The 23,423-nt window shown below is 33.6% G+C and overlaps 3 protein-coding genes across 3 annotated transcripts; 2 read left to right on the plus strand and 1 right to left on the minus strand.

The window, feature by feature from the left end:
- Positions 1–359: 359 nt before the first annotated feature.
- On the plus strand, positions 360–3,034 carry LOC132622937 (expansin-A10). Its single transcript, XM_060337629.1, has 4 exons — positions 360–496; positions 615–747; positions 1,067–1,355; positions 2,282–3,034. The coding sequence occupies exons 2-4, from the start codon at positions 624–626 to the stop codon at positions 2,586–2,588; spliced, it is 720 nt and encodes a 239-aa protein (XP_060193612.1). The 5' UTR covers positions 360–496; positions 615–623; the 3' UTR covers positions 2,589–3,034.
- Positions 3,035–12,225: 9,191 nt separating this feature from the next.
- On the minus strand, positions 12,226–13,151 carry LOC132623331 (probable calcium-binding protein CML46). Its single transcript, XM_060338075.1, has one exon. The coding sequence runs from the start codon at positions 12,879–12,881 to the stop codon at positions 12,309–12,311; it is 573 nt and encodes a 190-aa protein (XP_060194058.1). The 5' UTR covers positions 12,882–13,151; the 3' UTR covers positions 12,226–12,308.
- Positions 13,152–15,693: 2,542 nt separating this feature from the next.
- On the plus strand, positions 15,694–16,056 carry LOC132624744 (uncharacterized). The gene has a single exon (XM_060339473.1). It carries the CDS (start codon positions 15,694–15,696, stop codon positions 16,054–16,056), a length of 363 nt encoding a protein of 120 aa, XP_060195456.1.
- Positions 16,057–23,423: the final 7,367 nt, after the last annotated feature.

The following is a 23,423-nucleotide window of genomic DNA, read 5'->3' on the forward strand; positions in this document are numbered from 1 at the left end:
ACAACATACCCAACATAATCTCATCGGGTGATGGTGTGAGGAGTGTAGAATGTATGTAGATTTTACCCCTACATTATTGTGAAGGTGGGTAGGCTGTTTCCGATAGACCGTCGGCTCAAGAAGAAATGAAAAGAAAGTAGCAACAGTAGGCAATAACAACAACAAGATAATAAGATAAATGAAGTGAAAGAAACAATTATACTATAGATCTAAGAATAAACAAACGTAAAAAGGTACTAATACTCCCGGTATAGTACATAAAAAAATCCGCGCGTCAACCCACTAACCCTCTAACCAGATACTCAGCCTCAATTTTACATCTTTAATATTTATGGTCCCAAGCAACAGTAACAAACTTTGTGAGTTGGTCAGCTTAATTTAATATTGTACCATTGATTTTAACTCCCTAACCCACTCTATTAGTCCCTCTATTTATTCTCCACGAGTGCAGATATCTTCCCTTCACTTCCTAACTACCCCTGTCACTCAAGCAAACGTAAGAAACTTCTTTGAGAGTACTTTTTCCATATTCTTATTTAATTCTCTTCAATTTTTCTATTATGTTAGTAAAATACTAATTACATTAGCACTAAACTGCCATTCTCTCCCTGCAGGTTAGAAAAATGGCTCTTTTAGGACTTCTGTTAATGGGAATTTCCCTCATGTTTCAATCTGTCCATGGCTATGGTGGTTGGATCAATGCCCATGCCACGTTTTATGGTGGAGGAGATGCTTCTGGAACTATGGGTACGTACGATAATTTTTCACTTGAGCCTAGCTTCTGTTTTAATCCTTAGTCATGTACAACAGTCAAATCTCACTATAACAACATAAGTTTGTTCCGATATTTTTTGGCCCCTATAGCGAAATGCCGTTACATAGAACATATAATAGAACATAACGTGAAAGATGATTGCACAGAAACATGGTTAGAATGACTGTTATGGAGAGGTTTGACTGTAGTAACCACTAAAACACTAAATAATACTAGTAATTTGAGAGGAAATTAAAGGCAGGGAGTGTCAAAAATTATGTGTCTATGCTGATATTCTCTATATTTTCACAGGTGGGGCTTGTGGATATGGAAATTTATACAGCAGTGGATATGGGACGAACACGGCTGCGTTGAGCACTGCTCTGTTCAACAATGGGTTGAGCTGTGGACAGTGTTTTCAGATAATGTGTGTGAATGCTCGACAGTACTGCCTGAGGGGCAGTATTACAGTGACAGCCACAAATTTCTGCCCACCAGGGGGTTGGTGTGACCCTCCAAACCACCATTTTGATCTGTCTCAACCTGTCTACTTGCGCATTGCTCAATATAGATCTGGCATCGTTCCTGTTGTCTACCGAAGGTACGTAAATTCAACAGTGTCTACTGAAACAGTCAAACATATCATTGTTGAATGCGTCAAATTTCCAAATTTACCCTTCTACCGTACACAAAGGCATATTTAAGATTTGAATTTTATGAGTTCAAATTAGTAATACTACCACTTTCACCAAATTTAGTGATTGAGAATCTATTTTTTGTACATATCTAGTGATTCTTTTAACACATCCATATCCTAAGGCAAAATCTAAGGGTTCAAATGAAACATAGCTAATACGTTGGATACGTCTCTGACTATACAAATAATAATAATAAAAAAAATTATACTTTTCTTTATACTTTGACAAATTGTCTCATATTTGCCTGTTAACATAATTCACGTGTCAAAATACAATCCTTAAAAGAAGTCCAAAATTATCCATCTTTTTTTACTGTGGTAAAATAAAATTGCTCGTTGTTATACTTAAGGTCAAGAGCAAGTATCTACCGATTAACTAATTGCAAGGGTATGAATGACCTCAAAATATATTGAAGGAGAAAATTAAGATATTTCATAAAGCGAATACTTAAGAGTAATCTTTTTTTATTTATGTGGCTTACTTCCTTTTTCCTTTGTTTAAATAAGAATTTTACTTTTTATATTTAATACTAACACTTTACACTCAATATCCTACCCGACATATTTAAGAACACGTGATTTAAAGGATATTTTGGTACATCACACATACATTTAGTTAAGATTACAGAATTCAAAAGTCTCTTTTACTTTTTTAAAACTCCGTACCGAGTCAAACTAAAACACATCAATTGAAATTGAAATTAAAATGAATGGAGTATCTTTTACCATTTTCTCTTAGACTAAAAAAGTGTGATCGTCTATTGTATAGGTGGTACTAACAATTAGTATAACTAAACTTAATTTGGTCGAATATGTACCTCTTTTTACAGGGTACCTTGCAGAAGAAGAGGAGGAATTAGATTTACAATCAACGGCCACTCTTACTTCAACTTGGTTCTAGTCACAAATGTTGGTGGTGCAGGAGATGTACACTCAGTGTACATCAAGGGTTCAAGAACTCAATGGCAACCAATGTCAAGAAATTGGGGGCAAAATTGGCAAAACAACGCTTACCTTAATGGCCAAAGCTTATCATTTAAGGTTACCACAGGCGATGGTCGCACTGTTGTTTCTTACAATGCAGCTCCTAGTTCTTGGTCCTTTGGCCAGACTTTTACTGGAGGACAATTCCGTTAGAAACCAAAATATTTTGCAAAAATATCAGAATCTAAAATATTTAATTTAAATATTATTCTAAGAGTTTGGCCGTAATTTGAGGGCTTTACTCACCATAATTTAAGAAAGAATTAAATATCTTGGAAAAGCGCAATTTGGCACTTTTTGTCCATTGTAAAATTGGCCATTCAATTGTGGAAGAAAAAAGAATTGATTCGGCCTACTTTTTTTGGGGGTGGTTATTGACGTTTAGAGAGAGGTAGTTGTGAGCTTTTACTGCCCAACTTATAGTATAATAGCATTACACTATTGTGTGCATAGAAGAAAAATATCTACTTTTTAATTTACTGTAAAAGAGCTAAGCACTAATTACTATGTACCAATTATCTCTAGCTATTTGTTTGTAAGGAAATGTTACTATAATAAAAGGAAACTCCAAGTTCTAATAATAATAGTAATATTTATTATGTCTCAATCTCAAGCAAACTGAAGCCACATATATTGATTCTCACTGTCCCTTTCTTTTTTTTTTCTTTTTCTTTTTGAGCGAAGATGAGGGTGAGAAAAGTGGAGGAATTTGAAATGGAAGAAAACACCTAACATTGTTCTTACCCTGTCATAATAATGAAACAAAAGTTCACCTACCATGAACTTTCTTTTACCTTATTTCTAAAATGGAATATACACATTAGTACAAGGGGAAGTTGGATTAATTCATTGAAGTCATTCACCGTTCAAAGATGTAGCTGGATTCATAAATTCACAAGATAAGAAAATATTTTTGTGAGAGCAGCAATATTATATTGTTCAACGTAGAAATTCACATACATACACAAAAAAAAAAAAAAAAAAAAACTTGGAAGAGTCAATGTCAATGCATTTAGAGCCCCAATCATATGTCTTATAAGGTTGCAATCTAATCGAGTCCATGGAACTTACCTTCGCTTGATAATTTGATTCTTGATTCTTCTATTCATGTTAATGAGTGTTTCACATCTTTTAGACGAAGTTAAGGAACCTAAAAAAGATAGAACATTCACAACATGTAATAAGTAAAACAATCATAATTTAGTTATGGTTATAAATTACTTCATATTAAAATTTCAATTTACTTCTTTTTCTAAATGAAGAATAATGAATAAAGTTAATTAATATGTATAAGATCTTTTCACATATTTAACAGTGTTTTAAAAGGCAGTTTCAGGGCTCGCCCCGGGACGGGGCACTGGCAAAACGCCCCAGGGCTCATGTGCGGGGATTAGTTTTTGTGGGGCTTACGCCTCAAGCGCCCGACTGTACGCCCTAAACACGGCTAACGCCCAACGCTCGGGGCTCGCCTAACAATTTTTACACAAATTATGTGTTAAATTCCTTAATCAGAATTGTTGACCCTTATAATTCTTTAACAAATGAATGATACTTAATAGTTTTTCATCTATAGAAATAGGAAGATTGAGTGTAACTCAAATAACAAGTCGTAGTATTGCATACATTTGAGAAAATCATAAGGGTGAATATCACTTTATATTTCTTTTAAAAATACCTAACCAAATTGTACATTTTTACTTGTCATTGATCTTTTGTCCTATGTATCAAAATTATCATATTTTATTATTTCGCTATTTCAAAGCAATTTTATATTTATTTATGAAGGAGTTACGTTTTAATTATAATACTGAGATAAAGTGAATAGTATGATAGCAATATATATATAATGCTTGATCCTCAGAAAAAAACTAATCAAAGCAACCCATTATACGCCACTTACAACTTGTAATTATATATAACATAATTTTACAAGTATAAACAATACACACACACACACACACACACACATACCTATTTAAAAGTATTTATTATAATTATATTATTTTATGAAATACTAAAAATTAAATGCCCATGAGGCTTACGCCCCATGCTTCGGGGCTTATGCCTCGCTGATGCATATGTAAAACGCCCCGCCTTTTAAAACACTGATATTTAATACTTTTTAATTCTTAATTTAATAATGCATCTAATTTTAATATTTATATATCTAATATTATATATTTTATCATAATTATCTAATATATTGATGTATAAAACATTCTAAATAACGTATCTAGTGATGGCATAACAATGTACATCACACCTCCAAGAAGTTTACCAAAAGGAGCTCGAATAGTATGGTTTTCCTAGCTTTGTCTACTATCACAGTTTTCTTATTTTAATAGTGAGAACTTTATAAAATTTATTATTTTGACAAATATGATATTATTTTATATTAAAAAAGATAACTTATTAGTATGATGGATATTTTTATGTGACCATTAAGGGAGATGGAGCATACTCTTTGCAACTAAGATTGCTTTCAAGTAAAGGCACACTATAAATTATACAGAAAAATCTAATTTTACCGGTCAAGAATTATCACATGCATGTAGGTATTGGGATTCCCTATATGCAAGACAGTTTGACCAACAGTGAATGAATAATCTGTTGTGACCAAATTACAACTTTTTATCTCAAGAATTTTCAGTAGTGTAATATCTCATCCAAGTTTAAAACACGCTACTTAAGTTTAAAGAAATCTTCTTCTAGCCTACGTCCCATGATATATAACCCCTTTCTCAATCACATGAACACAAATAAATACCAATCCATTAGCAGAAATAGAAAACCTAGTTTCGAACTTTGCATCATATTCTTCCATATCTCATCGTGATCTTTAGCTTTCTTATATAAGATAGAAATATAACCGTACGACTTCTCTCAAATTCTGATAGCGCTCACTCAACTGATTGTGGACATTTCTGATCTTGTAGAGTTGCGTCTCAAATTGTTGGTTATGGTATTTCATTGCTCATTTTATGTCTCGACCGCTACAAAGTTCTATTTCTTCTATTTCGCATTAGCTGTTTTATTTTTACTATTTTGACTATGAGAAATTGTTGTCCAGAAAATTACTTTCAAATATACAGTGGGAACTTACACGCCACTCATTTTTACTATACGCAATTGTTTCCTCTATTTTAAAATGAAGAACGCAAAATTGATATAGTACTCTGCATATGATCTTAGCCAATGTCAAGCAACCTGTTTCGTAACATTCTCTTAGCATTTGTAAAGTTCAAACTGAGTATAGTTTAATTCTAACAATAAAATAACCAAGTTGACATTATAGTCAATTCACTAAGTTTACGCTAATGATTGCCTTAGTTTTAGTGTTGTTCAAAGGAACGCTTCTTTAACTGCAAGATTTTCTACAAGATAACCGGTCCTTGTAATTTCAACTGCAATACTTCTTTAGCATTAGATTCTAGCTAGTATTTTGGATCGTACTAAGAGTAAGGGGACATATCAAATTGAGAACCATGACCTGTTAATATTTTTGGTTCTCTATTGCTAGTTTTCAGGTTGCACCAAATTTCGTTTGAATTTTTATTTTAAAATCCTTTTCCTTTTAACTTTAAAAGGACTTGTGTCAAACACTAGACTTAATGCTAGTGTCATAACAACTAAGCCTTAATTCCAATTAATTGTATCACCTCTATGGTTTTTTGGATTTTGTTTCTTTACTAAGCTTAGTCGGCTGTGATTTTTAGAGGGTGCAGGTATTTTGAGACATCTTCATGAGAGATTAGGTCTACTTTGTTCTCTTATAGCACCTTCCCATCACCGTAGTGTCACAACTACTTACCGGTGCGGTATATATAATAACTGATGTGGAGAAACTATTGTGTTCACATAGGGATAAGTGTGAGCGTCTAGAGAATGTAGTTTTAGAAAGTTCGTAATTTCTGTAAAAATGTACTCTAATATAATCATCCATTTTATATTAAAAAGATAACTTATTAGTATCATTGACATTTAATTACAACCAAAATTAACCGAATCAGACCTATTCCGAAAATTCCAATATACTTGGAATGCTGAAATAATCTACTTTTAATTATGTAAAATATATTAATTGAAAAGTTGGAATCAAACAACTTTTTCAAATTAATGGCCCTGACATGGTATTCTTTCATCCAGAGAGCTATATATTGACCCGAATATAAATAAGAGCTCAATGACTTTCGAGGAATGTATCCTCCATCAAGGTTTTCAATTTCACAGGGAATGCGATACTGATTACTGGTGTTCTCCCCATTAGTATAAGTTTGGGATCGATGATGAATTGTCTAACCCCAAGGCTCGCCCCGAAAACGCTTTTTAAAATACTAGTATAAGTTTGGAATCGATGATGAATTGTCAGAATTTTTTTAGAGAAAACATAGCGGGCCACATTTTCTAGGATAATGAATCGTTGAGTGCCAAACATGCCCTTGTATTTATAGGCATTACATGAGTGATTCAATGAGTCCAGCAGCAACTGCCTTTTCAAGGTGAGAATGTTTGTACCACCTTCAATTTAATCTTTTTTCCTCGTCTTCCTAAGGGTTTATTTGGGGTCACCCCATTTTGATAGTAATCTCAATATAAAATTTCCGATGAATGATGTGACATTTGTTTTAACATAATCTCTTTAGATTTAATATGACATTCGCGTTTTAGCAAATGTTGGATCATTTTTTAGAAACTACGTGTTTATGAGAACTAAGAATTATTTTATGAGAGTTAAATTATATAGAATTAACGATATCTAACTGAAATCATTTCAAGATAATTTCTTTTAAGTAGACTATTCATTCTTAATAACTCTTGTAGGAAATTAGGAAAATTGCATAAATAAGGCCACCTAAGTTACAATGTTAGGGGTCGTTTGGTAGGAGGGATAGGATGGGATTGGATTATTAGTCCCATGGGATTGAAATTATTCCATGTTTGGTTGGTGGGATAACTCTTTTATTATCCCACCCAATCCCATCTATATGGAATAAAAGGTAGGATTAGTAATCCCTTATAGAAGGTGGGATTAGTTATCCCATCTAATCCCACCCAATCTCATCTATATGAGATAACTTATCCCTCCTACCAAACGATCCCTTAGTTTTCTAGATTAGAATGTCGAGATAAATTTGTCTAAGATTAATACCGACATTTTGTTATTGTGTATAAATTTGTCTAAGTATTAAATAACCTTAATCGACGACTCTCGTCTCGCGATATGCAAAATAAGCCAATTAATTTAGGAAAGATTTAAAGTAGCAGATTAAGGTTGCCTCTTCCATGTTATAATAGCCAGCTTTTATACTTTATCAGTAAAGTCTTCACAAGTAGCAACAGATTCAGGATTTTAACTCAGTTGTTCAGAAAAAATAACAAAAGCTAAGGGTATGTTCGGTACGAAGTTTTTCAATTTTTTCATGTTCGTTTGGTAAAAAAATTTGAAAAACATTTTCTTTAGGAAAACAAGTTCCTAAAAAATATGAAAAGTGACTTCCCTAATCAAAGTAAGGAAAACAAGCCCACAAGTGACATTTCACCAACCACCCAACCCCAGCTACCAAACTCCAACGACTTTCGCAACCCATGCACCACCCACCCAACCAAAACCCCAACCACTCTCGCTGTTACATCTCGCGTTTTTGTGCATTTGGAAAAAATTGGAATAATCTTGCCTTCTAGGAAATAAGGCTATGATTTTATTTTATCTAACATATGTGTGATATTCATGAAAAATATTGATGCGGAAGTGCGGAGGAAGGCCAAGGGCAAAAATTGAAATTTTGAAAATTAGTTCCGGGAATTACAAATAAGATACACAATGAATTGGGCTAAAAAAAAAATTACAAAATAGAGGCCCAATTAAGGAAGGTGGCCGGCCATGGCAAGATGAAAAGGCCCAAGCCCATGTCATTAAAATCATGTGATAAATAGACTTAAAAAGGGGCTTATTTTTCATTCATAAGTAAGAAGTTTCAAGAAAGAAAGGTGAGAGCCAAGACCAAGAGGCCTTTCGGCCAAAGCAAAAAAAAGGAGAAAAATTTTCAAGTTCTTCAACTTTGATCCAAAAATCTCTTCCTTCTTGAATTCTTGATAAGTTTAAGGCCCTCTACAACGTGGTATAATTAGTTTGCCAAGAAAACTCCGTTTGCGGAAAGTGGAAAATTGAAGAAAAAGGTAAGAATTTTATTCTTTTATGTTATGGAAGAAGTATACATGTTATAATGATTAGAATTGAATGAGAATTATGGGATTGTGTTGTGTATGTGCATGGTTGTGTGTGTGTGAAAGTGGGTGTATGGCCGTGTGCTATAGGGTAGGAAAAGGAAGGTGAAATGCAATTTTATTTAGCTTGTTAGTTGTGTCGTTGTGGCATTTATGACGTAAATAAAGGTTTAACGAAGTGAGTTGGCATTGAAGTTGGTTGTATGTTGATATAGGAAATTATGTGATTTTTATATGATTTTTATATAATGGTGAAAGTAAGATTCTAGAATGAAAATTTATGTTGTTGTTAATGAATTTGGAAGGAAATAATGCGAGTTAGTATGTTCGTCGTAGTCGTTGACGTTTCGGATGGAATATGGAAAGTGACGAATCATTTAAACTCATGTATATTGCTTGGAACATTATTGGAATGTGTTTGAATAACCTTGAATGAGAAAATGAATACGATAATGTTGATGTTAGTTTGATGTTGTGAAGTTCGAATGAAAGTCATCGCTTTATGTAGAAAAGAAGAATATTGACGTTAGACCTATTTTGTTGTGATTTGTGATGTCCTTGGTATTGTGGGTTGTTGTTGATGATATATTGAGCCGAGCTAAGCCTCGGGGATGTTATATGTATAGGGGAAGTGCTGCCGAAATTTCGGTAGACAAATATGAAGTTAAGTGAATTCTTAAAGTCTTGCAATTTCTAATTGGTAACTTTGACCATTTGTAGATTCTGAGCGAAACGGGATTTGAGTTTTGACGAGCGTAAGACGCATATAAGGTATGTAAGGCTACCCCATTCCTTCTTTTGGCATGTCCTAAGTATTCTAGGTCGATTTTTGAGTCCCGGAGGCAAATTCTGTTCCTGGAAATCCGAATTGGAAATCGAGTACTATTCATTCAATTGAATTAAACTATAAAACTCATATTTTGTTGAAAAGTGATCAAATGTCCAGAACTTTTGCAAATGTAATCGAATCGCTTCGAAACCTCCATGTATGATCCCATAGACCCCAAATGTCCATGATTCATGTCCGCCACCTCGACTTGACCCGAGGTGGGCCCGCTAACATCGAGACTCCCTTGTTTGCTCTATGAGTCTCATTTTTGTATAATGTTGGCAAAGCACTGTTGTTTATGAATTCGGCTATCATAAAATAATGTTTTGACTGCCACGATATTCTAAATTATATTTTGAACCATAAATACTACTTTGGAAATACTTTTGTAAAACGAACCCCGTATTGACTAATTGTTCGAACTACTTGACTAATGAGTTAGCATATGATTTTATCAAGTTTCAAAAGGTGTTTTGATATATAAATTGCATTGTTTGCTCACGACTCCGCTCGTGCCTATTTATGACTTCGTTCACCGGTTCCCGGGCCGGTTATGATTCGTGCGCCCTATGATTAATTCGGCCGTATGCTGTGTTACGGTTCCTGAGACCTCGCCATAGGGCCGGGTTCCGTTTGGAGTTATGCTGTGATATGGCTGGCGATATGCTATGATGATATGTGTGTTCGGGGATGTACGGAGATTTGAACCTTCTGGTGTTATGCTGTGTGTGGCGCCAGCGTCGGAGTGGTGACCACGTTCCTGAGCTTCGCATGATTTTATCTGCATTATGTATATATATGTTTTGGTACAGATTTTGATATACTGGTCAGTATTCCCCTTTTGTATCCGGTTTGTTTTTCAGTTGTGATTTACATTTCTGTACTCTATGCTTTACATACTCAGTACATCTTTCGTACTGACCCCCTTTCTTCGGGGGCTGCGTTTCATGCCCGCAGGTACAAAGATCAGTGATCTGCCAGTGTAGGCCACACGTTCTGCTACTACAGAGTGCTCCTTTGATCCGGAGCCCATATGTCGGTACATATCCCTTGTGATGTATATGCATATGTATATTTGACTATTTTGGGGTACGGCGGGGCCCTGTCCCGTCATATGTTTTCGTTCTGCATTTGTAGAGGCCTGTAGTCATATATGTGGGTCGAGGGTCCTATGTGTGTTTGCTTTAGTCACGATTTGTGTCTTAGTGCGGTCCGTCAGTTATGGTGGCCAAAATGGCCCTTATGTTGTATCTGTACATACGATTGGCGACGTATATTCCGCCAACCTATCAGATTTGGATACGGCCAAATGGCCTGTATATTTGTATATGTGCATTTGTACGGCGATGTGTATTCCGCCGCTTCTTCCTGTTCTGATATGATATTTTGATATGTGTGACCGCTTAAGACAAGTTTTGATTTAAATTATGTTTAAATGGCTAATATGAAATTTGAGTTGAGTTTGGATTTGATAATTGGATATGTAAGTCTGTCTGGGTGCCCAAGTAGGGTGCTAGTCGTGGCCCACGGGGTTGGATCGTGACACTCGCAACCCATGCACCACCCCAAACCCCAACCACTCCCACAACCCATGCACCATGCACCACCCACCCCTACCCCCAAACCTACCCCCTAAAAAAAATTAATTTTTCTTTTGGGTTTTCTACACCAGCACATCCCTCCCCGCACCGCCCCATCCCCCCCCCCCCCCTAATTTTTTTTTATTTGTCTTCTGAGTTTTCTACTCCCTCCCCAAAATACTTTTTTATTTTTTCTTAAAAAAAGTTTTAAAAGTTTATTTTTTTATTTTTTTTTCACCCCACCACCCCAACGACCGCCCCCTCCCGACACCCCACCACCCCCTCCAAAAAAATTATTTTTTTAAAAAAGTTTTGAAATGTTTTCTTTTTTGATTCTCTACATCCACCCCCTCTCAAATTTTCTACTTCATATTTAATTTTCTACTTCATATTTAATTTTATCTGTATAAAAAAGTTATAAAAATTAAAAGTTTGTGGTTAAAAAATTAAATTTTTTAGAGGGGGTGTAAAAATTCAAAAATGGTAACTTTCAAAACTTTTTTTTTTAGATTTTTTTTTTGGTTGGGGGTGGTATGGGTCCGCGGGGGGGGGGGGGGGGGGGGGGGGATATGTGGTGGTATAGAAAATTCAGAGAAAAAATTAAAAACTTCCAAAAAAAATATTCCCGAGGGGAGGGGGGGGGGGATGGGTGTGGGGGTTGGTGTGGAGTTGGTGGGGCTTGGGTGGGTATTTTCCGAAAAATGTTTTCTACCAACCAAACGAACATGAGAAAATAAGTAAGAAATTCACTTATTTTTCACTACCCAAATGAACATGAGAAAATAAGTAAAAATTCACTTATTTTCCAAGAACACATTTCCTCCATACCGAACACAACCTAAATATAAAAAATAATATTGTCCTTGGGAATCAAACCTAGGATACTAGAGGCAATTTTGAACACATCTAACTTTTTAGATTTATTCAGAGTATACAAAAGTTAATATATGTACATAAATAAAAAAAATCTAACCTATATATATAATGTAATTTTTTATTGAGGGTGTTACCACCGTCTAAATGCGCCCCCGTTCACAAGAGTCCCTAAGACAATCCTATATATTCTAAACAGTGAAAATAATGACACAACTATAATCCAAAAAATTACACAAAAGCAAACAATTTGAGCAAAATTGATGCTCATCAAAAGCAAGGGTGAATCCAACAAATTAAAAAATATTACATGTCTTTGTTCATCCAATTTTTTCCTTTTTTTACAATGATAGTCAACCAAAAATCTTAAAACAATTTGACAAATTCTTGGAAATCAATTTTCCCATCTTCATTTTCATCAAAAGCCATGATCATCTTCTTGCAATTATCCAATTCTGCAACTTGCTTCAATCCCAGAGCAAAAAGAACTCTCTGCAAATCCAATTCATCAATAAATCCATCTTTGTTCTCATCAAATATATCAAAAGCTTCTTTTACATCTTGCTCTTTAGCTTCTAATTCCTCTCCAAAAAGTTCAAAAATGTCATTAGAATCCAACCTCTCCTGAATTTTCACACCTTCAGAATTGGCAGAAATACCCAAATTAGCCATAACCATTTCTACCTCTTCCTTGCATAAGCTTCCATCAATTAATTTTTCACTAAAAGATGTCAGCTTTTGGTAAGTTTTTTCCTTTTCACCTTGAGAACACACGTCGGATTTATCAAAGGACAAAAAACTAAAAAGTCTTCGTGCAAAATCAAATATTATATACAGAAAGAAGAACCCCACCGCGCCATGAATTAGCAGAGGCACTGGAATAGTAGTTACAGGGAACTTCTTGAATGGAAAGCGATTCAAATAACTAGGAGCTGCCATGTTTATAATTGGAAGTTAAAAATAATTAATATTCTTGATTGAGATGGAGAAGAAGAGAAATGTCTCTTTGTTGTTGTAGTAGTAAAAGGCGGTTGATATTCTTGCATGCAGAAAGGTTGAGGAAAAGAGAGTTCGTTGTTTTGGTGTTGATGAGAATTGTGGAAGGGACTAGGGAAGGGAAATATATATAGTGTACAAAGAGGAAATTAACTAAGGTGTTGAATTAGTTTGAAGGTTTAAGAGGAGGAAGGTGCTTAGTCGGTGCATATTGAGGAGTTCGTGGGAAAATGTGACTCAAATTATCAAGATTAGGTCTTCCACCCAATGGAAGTGTCACGGGAACTTTCTTCAATTCCTAATTTGATGGGAAGAGTCATTTGCCTCTTGTTGGAAATATGGTGGGGCAGGCTGGACTGTTTTTTTTTTTTGGCGTTGTTGTCAGTTTCTGGTTGGTTGTGCCACAAATTAGCCTCTTTCAATGACCAAAAAGATAAAATAAAGGCTTTGAGTTGACCATTATAAGAAGGAAGATACCCTGGAGTTTCCTCATAGATTTTAATACTCCTCGTGTAATTTGTTGGAAAATTACAGTAGTCATTCACGCTCGAGGCATTTTAATAATATTATTTTGAAAGATATTTTGCCACAGTGAAAGACATATTCGTTATTCTCCCACCGATTCAAAAGAGTGTGCACTTAATCTTTATTTTTTTTATTCAAAAAGAGTGTTCATTTACTAAATTAAAAAAAAATTAAACTTATCTTTCCAAATTTGCCTGTGTTAGAGACAATTTAATCAAATTACCTATTTTTATCTAGGTGTTAGAATTTTTTAAAAGAATATGTAAATAGCTAAGTGAACACTCTTTTTAAAGAGTAATTCACCAATCTCATCTAGTATAATTATTCGTTAAAAAATTGATGAGATGAAATCTAGTAAAAGAAGTAGCAGGAAAATCTACCATATATTTTTTCTGGCTCAATTCCCGTGCGCTTGAACCTAACTCTTTTATTAACTCTATAATACTTAAAAATAACTCTTTGTACATCACGGGAAAATATTATTTTTAACGAACCAGACAGTAGAGATTCTTTCTTTTGAAATATTGTACTATCACTTTCATTCCAACATAACTTTTTTTCTTTTGGTAAAAGGTTGACTGAAAGTTCTTAGCAGCCGGGCACTAAGCACTTTAGTGAATTTTCCATGCACTTCAAAGTGGAAACAATTAGTACATCAATTCAATCTAGTCTAATTCTACACGGATGGAATTCCAAACTTGACCAAGTAGGTTGATCGTGAAATACACGAAGAGAAAAAGATTGTAAAAGTCATATGCAACTTTTCAATAAGAAGAATGAAGATCAATTAGTACTCCCTTCAAAATTTTCCCTTTTTTTTTTCTTCTGAAAGTAAAAGGTGCGGCAAGTTTAAATTTCTAATTTTTTGTGAAAATTTTTGCCCTTTTTTTCTTTCTTAAGGGCCTAGACAAGCTTGCGGTATTAAAACCCATGAAATAGAAATCCGTGACTTTTCATATTAATATTATGATTATAACGAAGAAGTCGATAACAATAACAACAACATACCCAGTATAATCCTATCATGTGGATCTGGGGAGGGTAGAGTGTACAGACCTTACCCCTACTTTTTAACGGGCAGGCAGGTTGTTTCCGACAGACCCCCGGCTCAAAGCGAGATATAAAAAGTAGTAGTAATAATAGATGGTGGTAATAAGCCGAAATAGCAGAAATATAATAGGACGGCGTAGTAAAAGAAACAATCAGATAGTGCTAGAGGTAATAACAAGCAATCCAAAGCAGTGTAGAAAGGCATAGCAAAATACTATCGAAATATAAGGACATGCAAGAGTAATACTACGACTACTAGTATGCAGTCAATAAGAGAGTACTAATTTCAGCCCGTAGGTCTATTCTTTAATCAATAAATCAATAGCAGTTTTTTTTTTTTTTTTCTTTTTTCTTTTGTTCGCCAAGCAAAATGATCAACAATAAACCAATGGAAGTGGGTATTGGGCGGTGCATTTTCTTTAAGACGCATTGTTTTCTTTTTGTTTGCTTCATTTTAGTTTTTGGTATCAACAATAAATCAATGGCGGTGCAGGTTTGGTATTTACTTTACATATATGATCTTTCTCTTAGACACTCAAAATCCATATTTTAGAGCAAGTTAGAAGGCTGCCTACAAAGAAAAATTTATTGTAAATTTGCCAAAGTTGGAAATGTGAAAAATTAAAGTTAATTTTTTGGAAGAATAAATATCATAGATATTTAGAAGAGTTTCTAGAAAGTTATATTGTAATATCTTTGATATATATACTTCGGAAATGTCTAGAAATTCTAGACACTTGGATATTTATAGTTGAGGGTAGAATTATCTAGATCCTTTTGTATCTAGAATAATATCATGATAGTCTAGAATAGTGGTAGGAGATAAGAGGAACTAGATTTCTCTTATGGATGTATCTAGAATAATATCTAGAATCATCCCTAGGCAAGTGTAAATAGGGGTGACCTTGAACATTTGTAATCAAGCCAAGCCAACTCAATTGTAAGTCATTCAAGCCAATTCAAGAGAGTCTTCTTCCATTACAAAGTTCTCCTTTCCAAAGCTTCATCTTCTTTAGTTGAATCTTCTGATCTTATTTAACGATCTTGGGCTAGTAGAAGGTTTCCCCGATTTACTTTTCTTCTGCTATATTTCTCTACATGGTATCGGAGCCATAGCCGTAGATTGACTTCTGGGTTTTATTTCAAGATCGGGTTAGTGGTAGATTCAACTGGTTTCTAAATGGATTTGAGCGGTCGTGTTAATGGACTGGGGATGGAAATGTTGAACCAGTCCAATTACAAGGTATGGAAGACATGTATGGAGTCATACCTTGTGGGTGAGGATTTGTGGGATGTTGTCAATGGAAGTTACACAAATCCTCCTTCTGAAGGACCGGAAAATAGCAACGCATACAAGAAGTGGAAGCAGATTAATGCAAAAGCAGAGTTCATCCTAAAGAGGTTCATTCCTCACAACTTGTTTGATCATATTATTAGGTGCAAATCAGCTCATGAGATATGGAGGACCCTCGATCGGCTGTTCAATAAGAAGGACGAAGTCCGACTACAGATATTGGAGAATGAATTGGCGAACACCACTTAAGGTAATCTATCTATTGCTGAGTACTTTTTGAAGATTAAGAATTTATGTTCAGAGATCTCTTTATTAAACCCCGACGAGGCTATCTCCGAAGCACGAATGAGAAGAACTATCATTCGTGGTTTGAAGTCAGAATATATTCCTTTTGTTACATCAATTCAAGGATGGGCTCAACAACCATCCTTGAAGGAGTTTGAGAATTTGTTGTCATCACAGGAACTACTAGCCAAACAGATGGCTGGTGTATCGATCAAAGAAGGGGAAAGAAATGCTCTTGCAGCTAACCGAAGGAATCTTAAAGTAAGGCAAAAGCAAAGTGACTCAAGAGAGATGGCGTATTCTCAATTCCAAGAGGGTTCAAGCTCTCCAAGACAGAAGGAGGAGTCTTCTAATTATGGTAAGAAGTCTAACAAATGTTACCGATGTGGTCAAATAGGACACATAAAAATATATTGCCGAACAAAAGAGAGCAATATGGCTCAAGTTGAGAAAGTTGCTGAAGAAGAAGAGGACTGGGGAAGGTGTTTCATAGCTGAGGCTCGAGTAGTAGATGCCCTGGCTTCCTTCAATTTCAAAAGAGACTGGATCATGGATTCAAGAGATAATACGGTCCATCACGTGGAGAAGGAAGACATTGGTGTCATCAACAAAAAGCAAGAAGATTCCAAAGACATTCAGACTAGTGACGTGGTAGCTGCTACCGAGGAAATCAACGAAGCAGATCCTGAAACTGGTAATAAAAGTCTGGACGTGGAGGATGTTGAAGTAGATCCTAAGCATGAAGTTTCTGAAACTATATATGACAATGGTGACCATTCTGAAGAAAGCATTGAGGGAGTTGTAGTGGAAGTTGAAGTCTCTGGTCAATCATCTGCCATATCAGAGTCAATCACTAGCTCAGATCAAATACTGGAAGCAGATGGAGAAGCTGACGGTCAAATAAATGAAGAGGTTGACCTTGAAGGATCAATTTCATATGGAGAGACAGATAATATGATTCTCGGATGCTCTGAAGCTGCCAAACAATTTATTTAGGAGCTAGAAAGGGAATGTATTGGTGGATCCTATGTTGGTGTTGAGTCTTCGAAGGGCATCCATGGTCAGATCGTCATCGACTCAGATGGTTCTCTAGATAACACAATTGTTAAGGAGATAAGAGAAATGGGGAGTCTGGAAACTCAAAAATGTGAAGTTCAGCATGAAGATGAGTCACGTGGTTCGCAAAGGCCAAAAAGAAATAGTGGCAAGTCTGCCTGCTACCGAGATGAAAATTTTATCAAGAGATATTCATGTTTCTTTGGAGGCCCAATTATTAGCGGAAAACCATCATCATTTGAAGAAGGAAGAAGTGTTGAGAAAATATTGTTGAGATCTTCACCATGGCACGCTCAAAAGCTTCGTCTGAGTTCTTCCACGACAAGTTCAGGATAGCTTCCAAAAAAATACTTTAAGGGGGAGTGCGAAAAATTAAAGTTAATTTTTTGGAAGAATAAATATCATAGATATTTAGAAGAGTTTCTAGAAATTTATATTGTAATATCTTTGATATATATACTTAGGAAATGTCTAGAAATTCTAGACACTTGGATATTTGTAGTTGAGGGTAGAATTATCTAGATCCTTTTGTATCTAGAATAATATCATGATAGTCTAGAATAGTGGTAGGAGATAAGAGTAACTAGATTTTTTTTATGGATGTATCTAGAACCATCCCTAGACAAGTGTAAATAGGGGTGACCTTGAACATTTGTAATCAAGCCAAGTCAATCCAATTGTAAGTCATTCAAGCTAATTCAAGAGAGTCTTCTTCCATTACAAAGTTCTCTTTTCCAAAGCTTTCTCTTCTTTAGTTGAATCTTCTGATCTTATTTAACGATCTTGGGCTAGCAGAAGGTTTTCCGATTTACTTTTCTTCTGCTATATTTCTCTACAGGAAAAGTACTGAACTTCCTGTTTGAACAAGGCTATAAATCCCTATTGGATGCTTCTATCAATTGATTTTAGAAAGTTTATGTCTGCAATACCCTTCGAACGTATAACCAGATTTTTAGAGCTCACATATTGATTGAAGACTGGATCAGTATATTATAGAACAAACTTGGAAGTGTTTGGTTCAACTACTATGTAAAAAATTTCAACATTCAATTTAAAATCTGTTTTGCCGTGTTGACATTTTCATTTTGTAATATTCTGGTTTCCCATTGGCTCATTCAAGTTCTGCAACTCTATTTGTGTCTTCCCTATTTCTAACTTATTCATGCGGATTCCTCCTTTTAAGTAACGAATTCTCTTAGCCTTGGGCAGCAAAATATGTACTAAAAGAAAATCACAACTCGATGAATTTCCTTGTAAATCCCTCAGGACTGCTGGGGAAGTTTCTGCTATGTTTCATCTTCCTTATTTAAATTACAACAAAAATAATATTAAATTGAACTATCCTCGAAGTTTCGGACGAGTTAGGAATTAGTTACTTACTTTGCTAAGATTCCAGGACAATTAATTGCAAAACGTAAAAGCGTTGCTTTTGTTAAATTTTCATTTTGGGCCAAAAGAAGATGGAGCTGATATACCAGGAAGACGCCATCTAAAAGCATTTTTTTTACGCGGATTGGCCGTCAAAGGCTCTGGTCTTTAATTTTGCCCCTCAAATTGCTGGACTTTAATTTTATCCTTCATTTAAAAAAGTGATCAAAAATACCTCGAGATTTTGGATTTTAATCCAACTCAGTAAAAAAAAAAAAAATTCACAAGACAAGGTTTCACGAAAGTTCTATCTTATAAGGCAAAATTTAGTTATTCCTTAAGGCAAATTATGCCTTATAAGGCATAACTTCTATAGTTCTAAGTTATGCCTTAAGGCATAACTAAGTTTTGTCTTATAAGACATAATCTTTGCCTGAGTTTTTCCTTAAGGCATAACTTTTGCGAAACATTTGCCTTACGATTTTTTTTTTCACTGAGCTGGGTTCTAACCCATAACCTCAGGTATTTTCAGGCACTTGTTTAGGCGAAGGACAAAAATTAAAGACCACCCTAAAATAGGGGCAATCGTGCAAATTGGCGTAATTAACAACAAAATGGGTCAAAATTTATGCTAGTCTTTAATTTTTATCCCTCAATCCAATTAATTTTTTTGTGAAGCATAGGTTATACTTTCGCATTATAATATTCCACAAGTTATGCCTCTCGCCCTTAAAGAACTTATGCCTAGGTTTGATTTTGAAGGACAAAAATTAAAGACCAGCTCATTTGAAAGCCAAGCCGTGCAATTTCTTCAAGAACATTCCAGATCAGTTAGGATCAGAATCTTTTGTATCCGTTTAAAGGCTGGGCCGAGTCCATCGGTAGAGTCGGTCATAGAGGTATGTTGAACTTCTCATTGGATTTAGGTTGTCTTGGCCCAAGATAAAATAGCCTTCACCAACAAGATGTTTTTTTTTTCTACTATTTAGACTCGTCGTCCATCATGGGCCCCTTCATAAATAAATAAAAAATTCCCCCCCCCCCCCAATATTAAACAGGCCCACAAAAATAAAAAATAAAAAATTGTAAAAAAAATAAAAATTTTGGGCCCCCCTCATAAAAAGTGGAACCCATCACATCCAAACTCACGGAAAAAAAAAGTGAACCTCATATTAACAAAATCAAGCAATATTAAAAAAAAAAAAGTGAATCCTGTATTAAAAAAATAAACAATGTTAAAAAATTATTGTGGGCCTCATATTAAACACCATGCGTATCCGTAGCAAACACTAATATAATAAAGTTTTAAATACGGAGCACAAACTATAATGTTATATTAATCGTATTTTGAACATAGTATCCCATATTGACAAAATCAAGCAATATATATATATATATAAAAAAGTTAATCCCATATTAAAAAAATAAACAATGTCAAAAAAAAAAAGTTCAGACTTTGTATTCTTAGCAAACACTAATATAATAAAGTTTTAGATACGAAGCACAAATTACAATGTTATATCAATCGTGTTTTGAACATATATATATATATATATATATATATATATATATATATATATATATATATATATTATGCATAAAAATAGTGCAAACTAATAATATATAATGTTCAAAAGGGCGGGCCCCATACTAAACAACACCAAGCAATATAAAAAAAAAACTATAAAAAGCATAGGTTTAGACCCATGCTTCATCGTCTGTTGCCCCTTCAAAAAAAAGGGTGGGCCCCATACTAAATAACATCGAGCAATAAAAAAAAAAGAAAAAAAAGTGAAACTCACCACATCCAAACTCACGGGAAAAAAAAGTGGACCCCATATTAATAGAATCAAGCAATATTTCAAAAAAAAAAAAAGCGAATCCAATAAAAAAAAAGAAACTATATAAAGCATGGGTTTAGACCCATGATTTATCGTCCGTTGTCCCTTAAAAAAAAGGGGCGGGGGGGGGGGGGGGCATACTAAATAACATCGAGCAATAAAAAAAGTGGAACTCACCACATCCAAACTCACGGGAAAAAAAGTGGACCACATATTAATAGAATCAAGCAATATTAAAAAAAAAAATGTGAATCCCATATTAATAAAACAAACAATGTTAAAAAAATAAATGCTTAGAAAATCAAACAATTAAATCAATAATGATGGACTCATTGCCACATGCGTATCAACCCATTAGTGGGAGCAAATGAAATTATTGTACAACAATATACTTAAAATACTTATATATTAAAACAAGATAGAATTTAATTACTTTTTCATTTTTTCCTTACTCTAATAAATGTGAAAAGAGATTAATGTCATAAAAGAAAAAATAATATTAAATGAGATCAAATAATTAATAAGCTAAATTAGTGAAATTATAATTCTAATTGACGTTTCCTTAAAAACCGTATAAAACACAACATGACAAGTAAAATGAGTTAAACAAAAAATATTTACTAAAAATTAAAAAATAGAAGTTCTTCATGGCCCCATATTAAACACTAACCAGTGTTAAAAAAAAAGAGAAGAAAAAAAAGTGAAACCCACCACATCCAAACTCTTGGGAAAAAAATGTGGGCCCCATATATATTAAATAACAACTAATATTAAAAAAAATGAATCCCATATTAAAAAAACAAACAATGTTAAAAAAAAAGTGCTTAGAAAATCAAACAATTAAATCAATAATGATAGATTCATTGCCACATGCGTATCAACCCATTAGTGGGAGCACATGAAATTATTGTACAGCAACATACTTAAAATACTTATATATCATAAAAGAAAAAATAATATTAAATAGAGATCAAATAATTAATAAGGTAAATTAGTGAAATTATAATTCTAATTGACGTTTCCTTAAAAAACATGTAAAAAACAACATGACAAGTAAAATGAGTTAAACAAAAAATATTTACTAAAAATTAAAAAATAGAAGTTCTTCATTTAAATAGAAAATCAAATTTCTACTTCGTTTCATCTTAAACATATAAAATTAATATAATATTTTGAATTAGAATTATCCAAATCAAATTTTGATAAAAAAAATTATATGTATTACTTTACTATTACTACTATATAGAAGAGCAGTTTATAGAGGTAACATCGTCATCCGTGTTCGGTCCTATTTTTTTATTTAAGGGTAAAAAAATCCTTTGTGGTCCCACCCACTTTTTTATTTAAGGCAAAAAAAATGACGTTTTATACTTTATATTACCAACTCTTCTAAAAAGTAGATAGAAATACTTTATTATATTTCTATTTTTCTACTATATAGAAGCATCGGTTTACCCATGCTTCGTTGACAGTCACTCTTAAAAAAAAAAAAAAAAACTGGACCCCACCCTCCCAAACTCATGAAAAAAAAATGGACCCATATTAAAAAAAAAGGCAACGTAAAAAAAAAAAAAAAAAAAAACGTGCATCTCATATACTAAAAAATCAAACAATATTCATATAATTCTCAAAGTATCCCCATCAAGTCAATAATAGTGGATTCATTGCCACATGCATATTAACCCATTAGTGAAAGCAAATGAAATTATTGCACAGCAAAAAACATGGACCTCATATTATTACTTTTCTTCAAAATATTTAATTGTTGTATTTTCTATTCCGCCATGTCATTTATTTATTATGTTTACTAAAATAAATATACTTAAAATATATATATTTAAAAAATAACATACAATTTAATTACTTTTTTATTTTTATTCTTACTCTAATAAATGTGAAAAGACATTAATATCAAATGAAGGTCAAATAATGAATAAGATAAATTAGTCAAATTATAATTCTAATTCGCGTTTCCTTAAAAAACCATGCAAAAGACAACATGACAAGTAAAATGAGTTAAACCGAGAATATTTACCAAAAATTAAAAAATAGTATTTCTTCGTTTAAATAGAAAATTAATTTCTACTTTGTTTCATTTCAAACATGTAAAAGTAATTTAATAATTTGAATTAGAATTATCCAAATCAAAATTTGATAAAAAATAATAAGTATTTTACACTTTTAAATTAATCGAATTAAAATTGAAAGTATCAACTGATGCTTAAATATTGCTATTATTTTATCTCAAAGAGAAGAAAATAGTTTTCTTTTAAACAAATCTTCTCTTTTAAAAAGTATTAATAAATTTTCGTAGCAAACACGAATAAAATAAAATTTTAGATACGGAGCACAAACTACAATGTTATATTAATCGTATTTTGAACATAGTATATATATATATATATTATCATTATCTAAACACAATTACATATACATAAATACACTATAATCCGAAATGTTGGCTCGTGCGCAGCACGGGCATAGGCCATCTAGTTATATATATAAACAAGGTCAGTGGTCAATAGCGATATATAGCACTTGACAATCACATATTCACATGTCAAACTGTTTGCTAGAATAAATACGATTAAAACATGGTAATCTATCAGTCTAGTACCAATTATTTATTTATACAAAGCAAAGGGGACACAACAAACAAAACATTTTGATATTTCATGAACTGAAAATGAACCAGATGAAAACAAAGCCCTACAAACTTAAAGCCCAATTACAAAAACCAAACTTTCTACAAGTCCCATCAACAGATGTAAGTAAGAAAAAACTCCATAGAGTTTACAAAATTAATTCAGTCATGAGTAGGTGTTCCTGATGGGTGAGGTGGAGAACCAGGAATACCACCATGAGCATTGAAGTTTGGGCCAGCATCGATATAGTCCAGCTCATAAGTTTCACTTGATTTCTCCTGTTATGTCAGTGCCCAACAAAATGCCCTTCTTTTAGACCCAAAAAATAAAAGGCATGAACTAAAATAGTACGCCCTGTGTTTAGTCGGGAATGAAAAAAAAACTTTTGAACTTTATAGTTCATAAGAGTATATATTTGTGT

This window comes from Lycium barbarum, chromosome 12, assembly GCF_019175385.1.
Source record: "Lycium barbarum isolate Lr01 chromosome 12, ASM1917538v2, whole genome shotgun sequence".
NCBI classification, from domain to species: Eukaryota; Viridiplantae; Streptophyta; class Magnoliopsida; order Solanales; family Solanaceae; genus Lycium; species Lycium barbarum.